Consider the following 17375-nt stretch of genomic DNA (forward strand, 5'->3'; position numbering starts at 1 on the left):
TTAAATTGGTATTAAAACTTATTCTACGAAGGTTTTTAGTATCATTGTATGTTATAAGTACGTAAAACTAATTATTTAAGTATATCTAACTCAGTTTTAAGTAAATTATTAATTTACCGGTTTAATGTCCCAGCGTAGGATGTGAAGTGTGATGCACACTTAACGTTAGGTTCGTTCATTCCATTCACGTCGGTCAATTCTATGGATTCGAAAGACGTAAGCCAAAACGAAAGAGTTTCCCGGTAGGCTTCAGTTGGTTCGTTCGAACTAATTTACGTGCGGATGGCGCTCTATCGTTCGATTTTCACGGTAGGGCCCCTGATGGACGAAAAAAAAAAACGTAATGTCACACTGACATTGACATTACACGGTGTACGGACATTGGTTTGTATCGCTGTTGATTTTTCTTTGCTTTAAATAAATATTTAAATAATTAGTGAAAAATAATGGATAGCAACGTTTTAATTTTAAAAGACTACAAAACAGTACCAGACGTAGTGCATGAATATGAGCCTACGTTAAAATTTGGGCATATACCTTTAGTTATTGATAATGGTAAGTTGTTGTTTGTAGTATCTATATTTTATGGAAGTTATTATTTTATTTACAAATGTTTTATAACTGGAAAATTCTATCAGGATCGTACCAGTGCCGCGTGGGTTGGTCAATATACGAGGAACCTCATTTAATATTCAAAAATTTAATAGCAAGGCCTCGCAAAGATAGAGTGAAGAAAGATGCTGAACCGCCGGTAACGCCGCCAATACAAATCGGAAATGATATTATCAACATAGAAGCAGTGAGGTACAGACCAATATAACTTAAAAAGTATTGTTTATAACAAGTATACACAATATGTTTGTGTCTGTTGTTGTTAAGATTCCTTATAAAAATATTTTTATGTGTAAATTACAATTTCAGATTCCAGTTAAAAACACAATTTGATAAGAATGTGGTGACTCATTTTGAGGTGCAGGAGCAAGTCTGTGACTATATATTCTCCCACTTGGGCATAGACAATGAAGGAAGTGTGCCCCATCCTATTGTAATGACGGAAGCTTTTGTTACCCCAAATTACTGCAGACAGTGTAAGTTATTTCCTATAATGTATGCTGTGTATCTTTTTTATTTGCATGGTATATTTTTTGTTTTGTGTGTGCTTGGTTTCTTTAATTGCATTTATTAACTGCTGTATGGGTAAAAAAACTGGATTTGCCTTTTGTCTAAGTAGCTGTGTATGGTTATTAAAAATTTTACGTCAAAATTCAAGTAAGTACTTATGTATACAAACTTGTTACTTTGACATAATAGAATGAAGGCTGTTTTAAGGTTTTTTGTTTTCTTTTTCATATTTCTTGAGAAGGTTCTGAGGTCCTGCCAAGATTTCCCCTTTTCTTGTAATCCCCCACAATTTTTTTCACCTACTACAATAATATTATCTTCAATTTCAGTGATGTCCGAGCTGCTCTTTGAAGGTTACGGCGTGCCGGCGGTGAGCTACGGAGTGGACTCCCTGTTCAGCATGTACAGGAATGACATCGGGGACACTGCTCTCATTGTTAACTGCGGCTACCACACTATACACATCATTCCTGTTATAAGGGGACAGGTTATTGAGGAGCATGCAAGGAGAATTAATTTAGGTATGGGTCCCTCAAGCATTAAACAGAAAATTTAATGCAGACAAATAATATCTATTTTCAAAGTGCTATCTCCATTTTTAAGGTGCCATAAAGCCAAGCTTTTATAGTATTATGTGGAAATCATAATCATTAATCATAAACCAATGATTTTTTTTATAGAAATGTGAGTGTGAACTGTGGTACCCTGCACAGGCGAAATTCTATAACAAGTTTGATAATTATCTCTCAGCACCTACCTACACTTTGTAGTTATGCTTTTCCTCAAGGGCTATACACGGTGGCCAAAAAATAAGTGCATTCTCGTTGTCAGGGAGGTTTTGGGATTATACTGAGCAACTTTTACTATGGGACCAACCCCGAAATCGCGAAAAAAAGATTTGGCTGTTTCATTCACCCATTTCTGTGTATCCACCTAAAATTACTAAAGAGCACCACAATATGCTATGATATGAGCGGACTGAGTTGGAGGAACACGGAGCGCGAGGCACAGGACATAAGCGGATGGTGGCGTCTCAAGAAGGCCCTCTGTACCAATGGGGTACCATATGATGACAACAATAACCACAATATAATATCAACTAGAAGCCTAATCATTATCTGACAAAATTATTATTATCATATATTAAAACAGGTGGCAGTGAGATGGTCAGCTACCTCCACAAACTTCTCCAGTTAAAGTACCCGGTCCACGCGAACGCCATCACGATGTCGCGCGCCGAAGAAATCCTGCAAGAACACTGCACCATAGCCCTGGACTATCAGGAGGAAATCAAGAAGTGGGCCAACCCTGACTACTATGAGGCCAATGTGAAGAAGATACAACTGCCTTACGTGCAGACAACTAGCTCGTCGGGTTTGACAGGTAAGAATTGTTAGAATATATTAAGTACTGCATTTATAATATGACGCAATAAAGAGATCCTGTAGAAACACTGTATCATAGGTCTGGTCTATTAGGTGTCAATCAAAAATAGGCTAACAATAAACGGCTGAATTTTATTGCTTTTTAGGGTTCCGTACCCAAAAGGTAAAAACGGGACCCTATTACTAAGACTCCGCTGACCGTCTGTCCGTCCGTCTGTTTGTCACCAGGCTGTATCTCATGAACCGTGATAGCTAGACAGTTGAAATTTTCACAGATTATATATTTCTGTTGCGGCTATAACAACAAATACTAAAAACAAAATAAAATAAATATTTGAGTGTGGCTCCCAAACGTGATCTTTTTGCTGTTTTTGCGTAATGGTTCGAAACCATTCGTGCGCGAGCCCGACTCTCACTTAGCCGGTTTTTTGTCTAACGGGCTACTGTTTTCATCTATGATGAGATTTTGTAAAATACAGACACCCCTACAAACCGTCAAGAGTTTTAAATTGTAAATGTACCTATTTTTCATACAGCTGAACAGCAAAAAGAAAGAAAGAAAGAGATGGCTCGGAGGCTACTGGAAATTAACGCGAGAAAAAGAGAAGAAAGACTGGCGGAAGACGAGGAACAATTGAGCCATTTACTTTCATTACAGGTAAATAATTTGATTGAAATATAGGCAGCGCCATAGCGCGTATGTGTGTTAAGTTAAAATAGAAACTGATATGTATAAAACTGACGTTTTTTTTCTTTTTTTTTTAAGTAAATAAATGCGATACCTTATTTGAAGTAATTTTTTGCAGGATATAATAGAGGGAGGGGACACGGACGAGTTCAACGAGGCTATCAAAGGATTGGACTTTAAAAGCTATGAGGACCTCCAGGTGGGTTCCCAAAACCAATAGAATATCTGGACAAGTATTAGTCAGATTTAGGCATCTATCAGACATACTCAGGTATAAAATACTTGATAATTGGAGGTGGCTTGGTTGGTAATTACATTTCCCACCTCCCAACCCCTAAACGGCTCCCGTAAATAGTGATTGGAGCCAAATCACACTAAGAGGGAGAGGGGGCCGCAAAATCTCCCAAATCTAAGATGCTTCTCATACATACATAAATAGTGGAAGCTCTCTATATTAGTAATCTGTAAAATGTTACAAATATGTATTTAAACACAACTTTATTGGTACTAGAGATGCACCGGATATTCGGTTACTATCCGGTATCCTGCCACTTTTTTTATATCCGGCCGGATACCGGATAGTGATCTACTATCCGGCCAGATTGATAGTAACATTGCTTGATTTCGGAGTAAACAAATTGGATTTAAGAAACAGTCACGGTCATAATCGTACTCGTTTATTATTTTAAAACAAATTTAAACATTCCCTTGACTTACACGCGCACTCATTTCAAACCTAGAGTTGAGTCCGCGCGAACCATGAATCTAGTATTAAACTGGATTGGGCATGAGTGGTGGGGATAACTGACAGAACGGGATAGTCTTACGTATCTTTCAGTAGGAGTAGCAGAGAAAGCGCTATTATTGTTTGTCCTTATCACAGTCTCACACATTTTTTGTTCCCCACCATTTTTTTTTTATGGATAATGGTGGGCAACAAATAAATTCGACCAATCACAGTGTCGCATTTGCGTATGTTTTGTCCCTCACGGAGGCACGCGTACCACTTCTATACGATCCTACCTTCTATGGCGCGAACGTTCACTAGGAAACAGGTCAAAACCTGCACAATGCGCACCTGATAAACCGAAATGTAGGTATAGTTCCGCCAGCCGAATATTCGGCCGATGGTCAGACCGAATATCCGGTATCCGGCCAAACAACTATCCGTTGCATCTCTAATTGGTACCCATCATTATTCCAACGTCCTGTATATCTTTATTACAGAAACAAATAACAAATCTAAACATGCGTATAGAAAAAAATAAGCAGCGTATTGTGGCGGCGGCGACGGCCGACGAAAACATTGAAGTGCGTCCCACCGGGCGCTTCCAACCTCCTTCGGACCCTGAAGCTTTCCAGATTTGGCTCAACGACACAAGGACGAAGGTAAAGTCTCTTTTGGTTATTATCTTATTATAAAAACTGTATAATTGTGCTGAGTTATGTTGATCAGTCCGTCTGTCTACAGAGTGTTTTTTTTAATGGGGCACAGGGCAGCTACCAAATTCCACCAAACTGGTTTTAGGAGACTTTCTCCTAAATTTTTAACCAACGAATTTTGATTTTTTTTGGCTGGTGTGTCCTAGAAAATATGTACTGATTGAAACCAAATCAGTGATTTCAAACTGTAGGTTGTGACCCCCTTAGAGGGGGTCGCTAAACCTCTACCAGATGTAAAACAATACATAAGTAACATTTTATTTACGTACAGTCGACGTCAATGATATGTTTACAATTTTGCACCTTACTGCCTTGTAATAAGGCACAAAATGTAAACGTATAGTAAAACGTTAAAAACGTATTTGACGTCAACTGCACTAAAACACTGGTCTAAAGTGACACACTGGTGTAAAGTAATCATCATCTGAGGGAATACCGCGAACAACGTTCGACGTGTTGCCTATGTCACACTTACGTACGAATTTACACGTGCAACAGAGAGGCAACACGTCGAAGGTGGTTCGCGGTAGGCCCCCTGGGATTCCGAGGCGCGTAACATAAGATTTCTTTTGTTTCAGTATCGCGAGCTAGTCTCCCGCCGTGAAGCTCGGCGCGCCCGGCGCGCGGCCATGGTGAAGCGGCGCACCGCGGCCGCCGCCGAGCGCATGCGCGTCATCTCGCGCCTCGCCGCCGCCGGCGACGACTTCGGCAACCAGGACTCCGACTGGGACGCCTACAAGAGGTAACGACCATACACTAGGAATCCTCTAGACGAAGCTTAGAGCAATTGAAGGGATGTTTACAAAAACAACATAACTGACTACACTGGTTGACACCTGAAACGATTAACAATGTTCTTAAAAAAGTGTCAACCGCTCTAAGCAGTTATGTTGTTTTTGTAAACATCCCTTCAATTTTTTTATGAAACCGATGCTGCCAAAAATACAGGGGTGCGTGGGACGAAGAGAGCGAGTCCCGTGCCGTGATTGGTCCGTTCAAAGACACGGGCCTCACACAAAGACACTTGACTCGAAAATGGAGTAAAACTACCGTATATTTGTGGTCTGGAGGATGTCTTGTCTGTGGTAACGACTAACGACCCTATGTCAGAGTATTATGAGCTAGTATTGCTCGGCATGATTCAAGCTACGAGCAAAGCTCGGACTCGGGTCGGCGGACCGTTGGCCTAGGGACAGCTCGGAGACTCAACTTCGTAATAATGCATGTTCGGATGTGTCGGAATGTATAATTATTTCTCAAAGGTAATTAGATTGAGAAGAAGAGATTTGTTTGCGTAAATGCGGCGGCCTTTGCGAATCAGTGAATTAAGCAGCAGCTATCTTATAGACATATGTGCGCGAATTGCAGATTTATCGCACTACGCTCGTTCAGCGTTATAAAATTGCTCGCATTCCAATCCCACCTCAGCTTTAAGGTGACCGCGAGTCTTACGTGCTCCATGTTGTGGCTAAGGGTGGTATTCCACCTGTCCAATCTCAGCGTGTCTCACTCTGTCATTATGGAAAATGTGAGGGTAAAATACACATTGGGCCAAGATATTGGATAGATGGAATACCACCCTAAGGTGATCAGTGAATTCCACCTTTGTTCAAAAAATTGATAAGTAAAAATATATCTTCCAGCATCAGCCGCGAAGCAGACTCTGATTCTGAAGCGGACGGCGAGCGTCTGCTGGAGTTGGAGGAGGCGCTGCGCGAACACGAGCCGCCGCCACCCAGCGACCAGCGCCACCAGCTGCACCTGGCCATCGAGCCCTTCAGGCGAGTATAGTTTATACTTACAAAAAAAAAAAAATACAAAAATTTATTGTAGGTAATACACAAAAACATTTTCAGGGGTGCTAAGATTATCCTAATTATGTACAATTGACAAAGTGTAGGTACCTCAGCTAAGAAGTATATTATATCAGGTTGCTCTGGTTCCTACACTAGGCTCAGCCTGTCTCGTAGGTAACCCAGACTCAAGTGAGTTTATACAATTGAAACTTAAAGCCAAGGAAGGGGAAATACTTACTAACAGAAATTATTTTTACATTTTTACAATAAATGAATTAAGACACAAACAATTGTAAAACTATCTTAAATTATAATAAAAAAATAAATTAACCTAGATAAAATTTAAACTTATCCATCAGCATGCGACTCAATCAAGTTAATTCTTGCTAGTGAATGTGTGTGTGTGTGTGTGTGTGTGTGTGTGTGTGTGTGTATATATATAAATGTATGTGTTTGTGTATGTGAAAAGAAAAAGTGGTTATTTATCAACTTTTAGAAGTTCTTCTATGTCCTCGTAGGAAAGGGAGCTGAGCCATGAAGATATTTTTTTCTGAACTTCCCTAACAGTCAATTTTTTGATGAGGATTTTAGTGTTGACTTTATTGTAGACAAACGGATGGATGAAGTTAGGCAGACGTTGAGCGAAAGCTGATACAGTTGGGGGAACTGGGACTTTGAATGTGCGTTTTTGTAGCATGCAGTCGTAGTTGGAGGACTTCAAGACTTCTCCGTGAATCCTTGACACCACACGGAGGATAAAAATACCACGAACACTGAGGACATCCAGATCGCTGTACACTAGTTTGGTAGCGTATCTAATTGGTTTTCGAAGGGAGACCTTGATGACAGCTCGTTGCGCCCTCTCCAGAGAAATCAAGTGGGTTTTGCATGCTCCGCCCCAAGCAGTTATGCAGTATGCTAGTACAGATTGGCAGATGCTAATGTAGACTGTTCTGAGCAATGATTTGTTTGCGGAGTTACGTAAAATTTTAAAAACGTAAATAAGTTTGCGTACCCGATTTGCTGTGGTTTTTATGTGCTCCTTGAAATCCAGCTTCTCGTCAATTACTACCCCAAGATATTTTACGGAAGTAGCTCTGTCGATCGGCTGGCAAGAACAGGAAGATGTTGGTGATTGCGTTCGGTTACAAGTGTGAATTTTGATACTGGGTGAAATAGTAGGAGCTGAGGATTTTGTTTTATGAAAACATATGAGTTTTGTTTTTGTAGTGTTGAGTGTAAGCAAGCTGCGTTTTAGCCAGTCAGCTACAACACCCAGCCCTCTCTCTGCGGCTTCAGCAACATTTGTCCAGCTGCGATCGTGGAAGATAATTGCCGTGTCGTCGGCATAGCAAATTATATCAGCGTTGGGTAAATTGCCTGAAGCTATGTCATTAATGTAAACATTAAATAATATAGGAGCCAATACACTACCCTGCGGGACTCCGAAACCGATTTCCATATGGTTACTTATGTCTTGGACTATCTTGACTCGCTGTGTTCGGCCTGACAGATAGCTGCTAAACCATTTCAAGGCGATCCCTCTCACTCCTAGAAGTTCTAGTTTTTTTAGTAGGATTGGGATTGAGACAGTGTCGAACGCCTTGGTTAGGTCCAGGAAGACACCGATGCAGCTTTCGTTATTGTCGAGGTATCCTGATATTAACTTTGTCATGAGTACCACTGCGTCTTCAGTCGACCTTTTTTCGCGAAAGCCAAACTGCCGATTTGAGATTATGTTATATTTTTCCAGGAAACTGACCAAGCGTTTACTGACCAATTTTTCTAGGATTTTTGAGAGAGCCCCGAGCAAAGAAATTGGTCTGTAATTGCTAGGGTTACATTTGTCCCCTGCTTTATATAGCGGTATGACCGCCGCTTCTTTCCAAATCTCAGGAAAGATACCCTCGGACAAACTAAGGTTGAAAATGTGTGTAAGGGGAGTGATAATGTAGCTTTTGATAGCCTTTAGCAGACGGTTTGTGATCCCGTCTAGACCAGGAGAGCTATCTGGTTTCAGGCTATTTATTATCGACTCAACCTCTGATTCGTTGGTTGCAATTAGGAACAGAGATTGAGGCGGAGAAACATTTGATGACATTTCACGCGCAAGGTCCTCTTGAGTTTTGTTAGTGGTTTTAAGCACATCGTTGGCCAGCCTTTCACCAACTCTTGCGAAGAACTGATTACAGTAATCGAGAGATTCGCCAACTGTACTCTTAATTTGCGTTAGTTCGGTTGGCTTTTGTACATTTTCGTCGTGTAAGTGATATTCTTGATTGAATTCCAGAGTTTTTTTGGGTTATTCTTATTTTCTTCTAGCTCGGCTGATTCGTAGTTATATTTTAGTTTCCGTAGAAGCCCGTTGTGAAAATTTTTGTACCGGGTGTAGATTTGTTTCAGGATTTGATCATTTGGATTTTTGCGGCATTTTTGATGGAGATGATCTCTATGCCTTGAGCACCGTATAAGTCCGGGGGTCATCCAGGGCTTAATCGAAAACTTGGACCGGCTAATGGGTACATATGATGAGTGTTTGGAAATAACGTCAAGCAGCAGTCGATTAAAGGCATTAACAGCTTCTTGCAATGTGAGTGCAGAAGTAACTCCGGACCAGTCGAAGTTTCGGAGTTCATTCTCAACGCCTTCAGTATCAATTTTCTTCACAAATCGTTTGTTTTGGATTTGTTTTGACGTTTTTGTGCTTATACCTGTCACAATCAGATCGTGGTCTGTGATGTCTGATTTACAAACGACCGTTGCCGCCGGCAATCTTGCAGTGACATGAACGTGGTCCAGACAAGAATCGCCACGGGTGGGCTTGGTCACTGTTTGCTTTAAGTCTAGTTCCGCTAACATACATAGGTAGTTCGCGCATGTGCCGAGTTGTGTGATATTATCTGACGGTGTGTTTATATTTATGTCGCCTGCAACTATCACGCAGGGGGAGCGCTTTATTGACTGTACTGTAGACATAAGCGAGTTGGAAAAATTTGTGGTGTCATTGAACGATGGTGACCGATATATGCCCAGAACATCAAATCGATTTTTGACTGCCACATGTAGGCAATCGGCATCACGAAAAGTAGGCTCAGAGACTTGTGGCATCCATGATTTATTTACGTACATGACAACACCGCCGGCTTTGTTTGTAGATTTGTGTGTTCGGAACGCCTGAAATCCAACTACCTGTGGTATAATCGATCCATCATTGAGCCAACATTCCGTCAGGACAATTACATCCAAAACCAGTTTAAGTCTTGTTAAAGATATTAAAAATTGGTCAAAGTTCTTTTGAAGGCTCCTTATATTGTAAGTTAGTACTTTCAGGTTAAATTTTTTATCAATATACAGCTCGCATGACTCTGGGCAGTCAATGACATGGCAGGGCGTATCATCCTGATCAATATCTGAAATCAAAATGTTGAAGTCACCCATTATCGTATAGTTGAAAGTCAGGATACAATCGCTTAAGAATTTGTTCCTGCCATTTACTGTCTGAGCAGCGAGCTATCGCGGTTGGATTTGGTAGAGAACATAGGAAAGTATTGTTGATCGTAGTCATAACCTTATATGAGTGTGTGGTGAGACTGATAGCATTATTCATTGTGTGCGTGTTAGTGTATCTGTAAGGTGTTTGTGTTAAAGACTGTGAAATATTAGCTATCATGCAATGAGGATAGAGAAGTGTTAGAATAATCAGAAAAATGGAACAATTACGAAGTGCGAAAATTTTCTTCGGGAACGTAGGTCGAGGCGCCGACGTCCAGGATTTGTTCGGTGGGGGCGGGTATCGCAGCAGATGTCGCTCCGAGCCATCTTTCGAGGTCTTCGGCGCTCCGAATCGGAACTTCAGGGCAGCCCTCCTTCTTACGAATGAATATACTACCATTTCTGGTCCAGCAGAACTTGTATCCGGCCTTATTAGACTGCAGCCTAGAGTCACGAAATAACTCCCGATTTTCTTTGGTGAGCCGTTCATTGAAATACAGCTTTCTTCTGGGGCCATTAATTTCGATAGCATTCGTGTCCAGGTTGCGTCTGCTTTTGGCGGTCTTTAAAAATTCGTTCCTCTTGGCGCGGCGAACAAATTTTACCACTAACGGGCGTGGAAGCCTGCCCTCCGACTCTGGTAGCTTAGTTCCCCGAGGACCAACGCGAGTTACGAAGTCCAGGTCTTCTTCAGTCAGATTAAGGCCCATTTTTATCGCAGTAGTAAGGACAATGTGTGTTTTATTGGTTCTGGCCTCGAATGTCCAATTTTCCAAATGCCCAGTCCCCGTGCGTCCAATTCCTTGAACGACCAATCCCCGTATGTCTAATTACCTGAACGACCAATCCCCGTATGTCTAATTACCTGAACGTCCGATCCCTGTATGTCTAATTACCTGAACGTCCAATCCCCGTATGTCCAATTCCTTGAATGCCTCCTCCTCGTACGTCCAATTACCCGAATGTCTAATATCTGATTCCCTGTACGTCCAATCTTTGTATGTCTAATGACCCAATTGACCGTTTCGTCTGTGATGAAACATCAGAACCTGGCTGGACGTCTAGTAGAGTAACAAATAGTCCGTGTGCCTACGAAATTCGCCACATATTGTTGGCCTACTATTCAGGTGACACTAAAAACCGTTTATTTACGAAATTGTAGAAAATTAAGAAATAAAATATTTTTACGAAAATAAAACATGGCTTTTATCTTTATTTTCTGAATTTTTATAATAAGTAGTTGCATTTTTTCAAAGCATTGATATAGAATAAGAGAACAGGATACACAATCAGCCCAAAAAAGTGGGGCCCATCGGAAGCTGCCCGGGCAGCTTACTGTCGCATTATTTTGTGGCATGGCTCAAACTGATACGAAAATATTTGCGGTTTATAAGGGGTTTATTTTAAATAATATTAATAATGTCTATACCGAGTGAGGTTCGCAAACTATTATTTAAGCTCGTAAATAATGACGACTGTAGGTACTTTATATTTATGCATGTTGTGGGTAAGCGTACAATAAATGAACTTGAGTCTTGATCAGAAACTGGTGTTTGATTGTCGCGTCCCAAGTACCTTAACATGGCGCAGCCGTTTTGAACCTTTTGTAGAAATAGTGCGTGCGTTAATTGAGACGGGTATTGAAAACTCGAAAATTGTAGTGATATTACGATTTTGTAGACATTTGGATTGCAATAATATACATATATACGTACATACAGAGAAGTGTTTGTGCCATAATGGAAGCTGTGTTGCCGCCGCCATTACCGTTTAGTTTTACAAATAATTTGGAAAATGTTACATCAGGGAACCTCTCCAAAGAATGGGAGAAATGGAGAAAATCATTCCAAGTTTATTATGAGGCGTGTGAATTATCTAAAAAAAGTGCTCAGGTGCAGATGAGCATATTGCTGCATGTGATTGGTGAGCAGTGTCGCGAGGTACATGCTCAATTTGAAGGTACATTTGCCAGTGTAAAGGATTTATTGGATAAATTCGAATCTTTTTTCTCACCGAAAAAAAATATTACCATCGAAAGGCACAGATTCTTTACTCGGTGTCAAAAACAAAGTGAATCAATTGAGCAGTACGCGTTCGAGTTGAAAAAGCTAGCAAGTGCATGTGCGAAGTCGACGTGTAGCGTTGTATACCGAAAAACTACAATGTTTACAACTCCTAAACAAATGTAAACAAATTAGAAGGTTGGTGTCCTATAAATATTTTGATACTTAGCATTTAGCATATTTGGCATAGTACTTATGTATTTTTGAAGTGAAAACTTCTTTAGCGGCGCTAGGCACTTTTTGAGGTGGGGAAAAAATGATAAACTCGAGACAGCGTAAGGCGATCACGTGACCGTAAGGTTTAGATGGCCACTAATTTAGATGGCATTTAAATCAATAAAGAAAAACTCAATGACATTACATAAAAAAGGTTCTAATCTTGGGTTGAAATACGAGGATCTCACAGTTACATTCTAACTTTATATCACTCAAATATAATTCATTAAAGCTACATCTTGATGAAATCGCTAATAAAAGTGAACTCTAGTACTGGTGAATAAAACTCAAAATATCATGACCAAATATATTTAGATGCGAGGTCTGCAAGGTAACTTTACAATTTCTATTCGAATTTTAAACAATTAACGCTACAAATTTGAATTTCTAATTTTAAACAAGCTTACTGACCAGCAATTTCGGAACTAAAGTTTTTCAATAGAAAGGAGGATGGGTCAATTATACATAGTGCTGCAGACATTTTGGACTACTCATTGAGTTTTCACTTCTTCGGCACTCCCGGAGTGCAACCCGTTGTTTTTTTTGGTGATGGATTAATATTAAGGTATTATCGAGATAGGTCTTATTTACACTACATTTAATTTTTCTTCTTGTTACAATGGTATATGGTGAGAAAGTGTTCACATTATGTGTTTATCGTTGACTGTACTTTACATAGTGGTAGAAACTATGTGAGCTGACTTTGAGTGCACGTCAACGTATATTTAACTTATATCCTCAGGTACCTTACGTGTGCACAGAAAATCAAAAATATTTTCTAGTATCAAAACTATAATTCCTACTACACAAAGTGTGACCAGCCCAAGATTTTTTGAATTTCCCGCCAAACATTGTGTAATATTTCAGTAGCCAGACTCTAAGAGTCGTACCCGACATGCAATTCTTATCGCTATTCTAATGATCAGTAAGATAATAAAAATTTTTTATAAAAAAAATGAAACCGACTTCAAAAAGGATGAAATAAAATATTATCCTTTTTATGTCTATGCGTTACCAACTGATATGTTTGAAGTCGGTGCCAAGCCAAATTTTGAAGCATACCATGACTTTGGTGCGATTCGATAAAGATTTACATACGTTGGATTGCCTTACACGATGACAATGAACGTACTTTCTGTAGGTACAGTCGACGTTAAAAATATGTTTACACTTTTCACCTTATTACAAAGGAGTAAGGTGCAAAAGTGTAAACATATCATTGACGTCGACTGGACCTAAGAACACACCTCAGAGCACACGATCAAACATTCTTGGCGCAGTCCGTACCATATTTGTCGGCACATTAGTGTAAATATAAATGCATTTTTTTGCCGTCGTATTTTTTAAAGAGCATTTCTTACTAATGCTCGAACAGTCTATAGCACGCAAGTGTGGGATTGGGACTGAGTTATTTCCCGTCCCTTATCCAGAGGACTACATTTCAAAATATAAAACAATTCAAGGAATTTACCTTCTTGCCAAATTTCACCTAAAGCGGTTTAGTTGTTTAGCCATGAAAAGGCGACAAAGAGGCAGACAGAATTCTTTACACATTTATAATAGTTATTAGTACAGTTCTAATGGGATTTATAGCCATAAAGCTGATTATTTTTGACTGGTATTGTTACTACTTGGCTTGGCACCGACTTCAAACATATCAGTTGGTAATGCATAGACATAAAAAGGATAATATTTTATTTCATCCTTTTTGAAGTCGGTTTAATTTTTTTTATAAAAAGTTTTTATTATACCATTTTTAGTTTCAACGCATTGTTAAGAGCGCGACGCATGAATGAAAAACATGATCATGTTTAACACTAAATTCGTGTACCTATTACTTCAGTAAATATGTAATCAGGAATTTTCTCGAGTCCGTCTGGGAAATTATAATTCCTGTCAACTAAATCCATCCGCCCGCCCCGCCACTGACCCAATCCCTCAGCCCCCCGATCACTCAACCTCACAGCACATCAACCCCCACATTCGATAAACGGACATTCGGGAATTAGACATTCGAAGAAAATGGACATTTAAGGAATCTGACCTTCGAGCAAATGGACATTCCGGGAATTGGACCTTCGAGCAAATGGACATTCCGGGAATTGGACCTTTGAGCAAATGGACATTCCGGGAATTGGACCTTCGAGCAAATGGACATTCGGGAAATTAGACATTCGAGGAAAATGGACATTTAAGGAATTGGACATTCGAGGCCAGAACCGTTTTATTTTCGTTTGGGAACTCGTTCACGCCAATTATCTCTATCTCATTGCATAATCTGTCTTGTGCTTGTGCGTTTAGCTGGTTTTCGAGCTGAGAGATTCTTTGCTTAAGAAGGTCGTTTTCAGCTTCACGTTCTTCGAGAGCTCGAATGCGGATATCCGACTGAACTAAACGATTTTCTAGGTCCGCCAAACTATCGTTACACTTATCCAACTTTGAGTTGATGTTTTGCAGATTAAGGTTCATCTTGCTCATGTCCAAACGCATCAGCTGGATCTCAGCGGTTAGGGATGAAAGCGGATCGGGTCGCGTGTCTTCTTCTACTCCTTGGTTGCTGCTGGATTCCGGAACGAGCGCAGGTGCTGATGCGGGTTGTTTTTTCTTCAGAGTTTCTTAGACTTGAAGCTTAACACACAGTTCAGACCGACTCGGACTCGAACGAGTGGCTGCTAGAGTTGGAGGAGGCGCTGCGCGAACACGAGCCGCCGCCGCCCAGCGACCAGCGCCACCAGCTGCACCTGGCCATCGAGCCCTTCAGGCGAGTCTAGTTTATACTTGAAGCTTAACACACAGTTCAGACCGACTCGGACTCGAACGAGTGGCTGCTAGAGTTGGAGGAGGCGCTGCGCGAACACGAGCCGCCGCCGCCCAGCGACCAGCGCCACCAGCTGCACCTGGCCATCGAGCCCTTCAAGCGAGTCTAGTCTCTATACTTGAAGCTTAACACACAGTTTAGACCGACTCGGACTCGAACCGGTGGCTGCTAGGGTTGGAGGAGGCTCTGGCAACGTGGGGACTTAAGTTGGGGCACTTACTGTACCCGTATAAGACGAATCGTATCTACGCTATTTTTACCCGACTGCGCGCCGTAATTTAAACGAGCTTGGGCGGAGGCTTAATGCGGGGCATGTGATGTGCACCGAAGAGTTTCTTTGTCGGCCTAGGCACCTATGCTTCGCAGCGTATTATAACAACATAAAGACAATATTTCCGCGCATGTTTGGGGCTGTCCATAAATTACGTCATCGATTTTTGACCCTATTACGGCGTAAAAGTCTTTTGATATCGTTCCTTTCCTCCCATTGGGGCATAGGCATAACCAATCGACAACCGCAGTCGAAAATTCATAAAATACCGTATGTTTAATTAATAGGGCTGCAGAGCTGATGTTCCAGCCGTCGATGATGGGCAACCTGGAGGCGGGTCTGGCGGAGACCCTGGAGTACGTGTTCAAGCACTTCAGCCCCGAGGACCAGCTGCTGTTGGCCAATAACGTCTTCCTTACGGGGGGCTGCTCGCAATTCCCTGGTAAACACCATTCAATAAATAAATTAATTAATTCTCTCTTCGCCGTATCCGACGACAGCGCCTCCATCAATAAATCTTCTCCGGTTTTTAGAAGGCCCGGGTATGGCTCGCAAAGCCAAACTTCGTCTTGAAGACACACTATGCAAATGAGGTGATCAAAATATCTATCTTTGTCAAAAAATAGGTTTAGGCATTATTTTCTTCGTAACTCCTTTTACTGTTAAAATTATCACTCGTTCCTATAGACACTTATACTTATCCCTATTTGTTTGATCAACCTTATTGATCCCAGTCATGCATGAGGTTATGACTTTATTAACGTTATAAATCAAGTTCCATAGTGGTCCAGCCAAGGTTTCACTTTGGCGACTGTCCTTCACGCGTTGTGCTACTGGAATCTGGGCTGGGACTAACGTAGTCAAACCAAGTCGCTAAACAACATTTTTAAATTCCAGGTTTAAAAGAAAGACTAGAAAGAGAGCTCCTAGAAATGCGCCCGTTCCAATCGACGCACAGAGTGGTCACCGCTAAAAACGCAAGTCTGGACGCTTGGTGCGGCGCTCGCGACTTCGCGGGCAGCAACGAGTTTGAAAACTGGTGCGTGTCTAAAGAAGACTACTATGAGCTAGGAGGAGAGTACCTCAAGGAACACTACGCGAGCAACAAGTATTTCAAGAGTCCTGCACCTATTGTTGACAATACTTTGGCTCCTGCTGGCGACGCTAATGTGGTGAAGGAAGAAATAGTTGTAGACTGTTAGTAGTTTTAAGGTAGGTCTTCATTCTGTGTTTGAATATAAGCCGAAATTCTATATGGGTTTTATTATTACCAGAAAGGAGATTCTCAGTTTAACAATATTTCACTTAGTCACACGGAGAGTCGCCTTATCTATCATGTAAAAGTCACATATGCTTTTAGGAACAAGAGAGCAAAGTTATTTTTCCGGTGTATTCTCACTTGTCCCCGCCGGGCATATAATAGGCGTTGCATATTATAGGTACCCGTTTGTCCCCGTCTCATGTATGGTGGTGGTCACGTGACCCAAGGAATAGGTATACCTACCAATTTTTCATGTGCTATAGGGGAGAGGGTGGCATGACGGGGTACTTAAGGTTTCAAGTCCAATAAAACTGAAAATGCAATTATTTTTAAGGTTTTGTTATTTTTATTTGTATCTTTGGTTATTAGTCTTTCATACTCAACACTTAGTAGGAACTCTAGTTCGTTAATTAAATAAAAAAAAAATTAAAATGGCAAAAGGTCCCTTCCCGCCATCTTGCCCCCTAGGTAGGGTAAGATGGGATACTCCTATGGGGCAAGATGGAGTTATAGGAATGATTCATATAAACAGTATCTTTAGGGCCTAAACAAAATTTCAATTGATGGCTATTGGAATCGTCGTCGTCGTCTGTGGGACAGAAAATATTTTTGTAGCTAACATGTACCCCATCTTCCCTTCTATAACACCATCCACTGCTTTTTTCATGGCCTCTGCTGACCATTCTCCTCTATTTGACTTTCTTTTTATGCGTTTTCACCATTCTACGAGAGTAGAAATAAATACATTCAAATCTGCAATTTCATCACTTTATAACTACGGAGGGGCAATGGGTCCCATCTTGTGCCTGATGAAATTTGA

At 40.9% G+C, this 17375-nt stretch overlaps 1 protein-coding gene across 1 annotated transcript; it reads left to right on the forward strand.

Annotated features, from left to right (window-relative positions):
* The first annotated feature begins 372 nt into the window (after nucleotides 1-372).
* On the forward strand, nucleotides 373-16547 carry LOC134797616 (actin-related protein 5). The gene is made up of 12 exons (XM_063769931.1): nucleotides 373-555; nucleotides 639-804; nucleotides 922-1088; nucleotides 1452-1643; nucleotides 2275-2505; nucleotides 3044-3165; nucleotides 3314-3394; nucleotides 4423-4584; nucleotides 5217-5380; nucleotides 6282-6419; nucleotides 15582-15736; nucleotides 16192-16547. The coding sequence occupies exons 1-12, from the start codon at nucleotides 447-449 to the stop codon at nucleotides 16494-16496; spliced, it is 1992 nt and encodes a 663-aa protein (XP_063626001.1). The 5' UTR covers nucleotides 373-446; the 3' UTR covers nucleotides 16497-16547.
* The last annotated feature ends 828 nt before the right edge of the window (nucleotides 16548-17375 follow it).

This window comes from Cydia splendana, chromosome 15 (assembly GCF_910591565.1).
Source record: "Cydia splendana chromosome 15, ilCydSple1.2, whole genome shotgun sequence".
NCBI classification, from domain to species: Eukaryota; Metazoa; Arthropoda; class Insecta; order Lepidoptera; family Tortricidae; genus Cydia; species Cydia splendana.

Bases quoted from the DNA above. Each gene is read 5' to 3' on its own strand.
- LOC134797616 (XM_063769931.1), top strand. From the start codon at position 447: ATGGATAGCAACGTTTTAATTTTAAAAGACTACAAAACAGTACCAGAC. The intron at 556-638 runs GTAAGTTGTTGT...AAATTCTATCAG, and splicing joins ACCTTTAGTTATTGATAATG to GATCGTACCAGTGCCGCGTG. The intron at 1,644-2,274 runs GTATGGGTCCCT...ATATTAAAACAG, and splicing joins TGCAAGGAGAATTAATTTAG to GTGGCAGTGAGATGGTCAGC.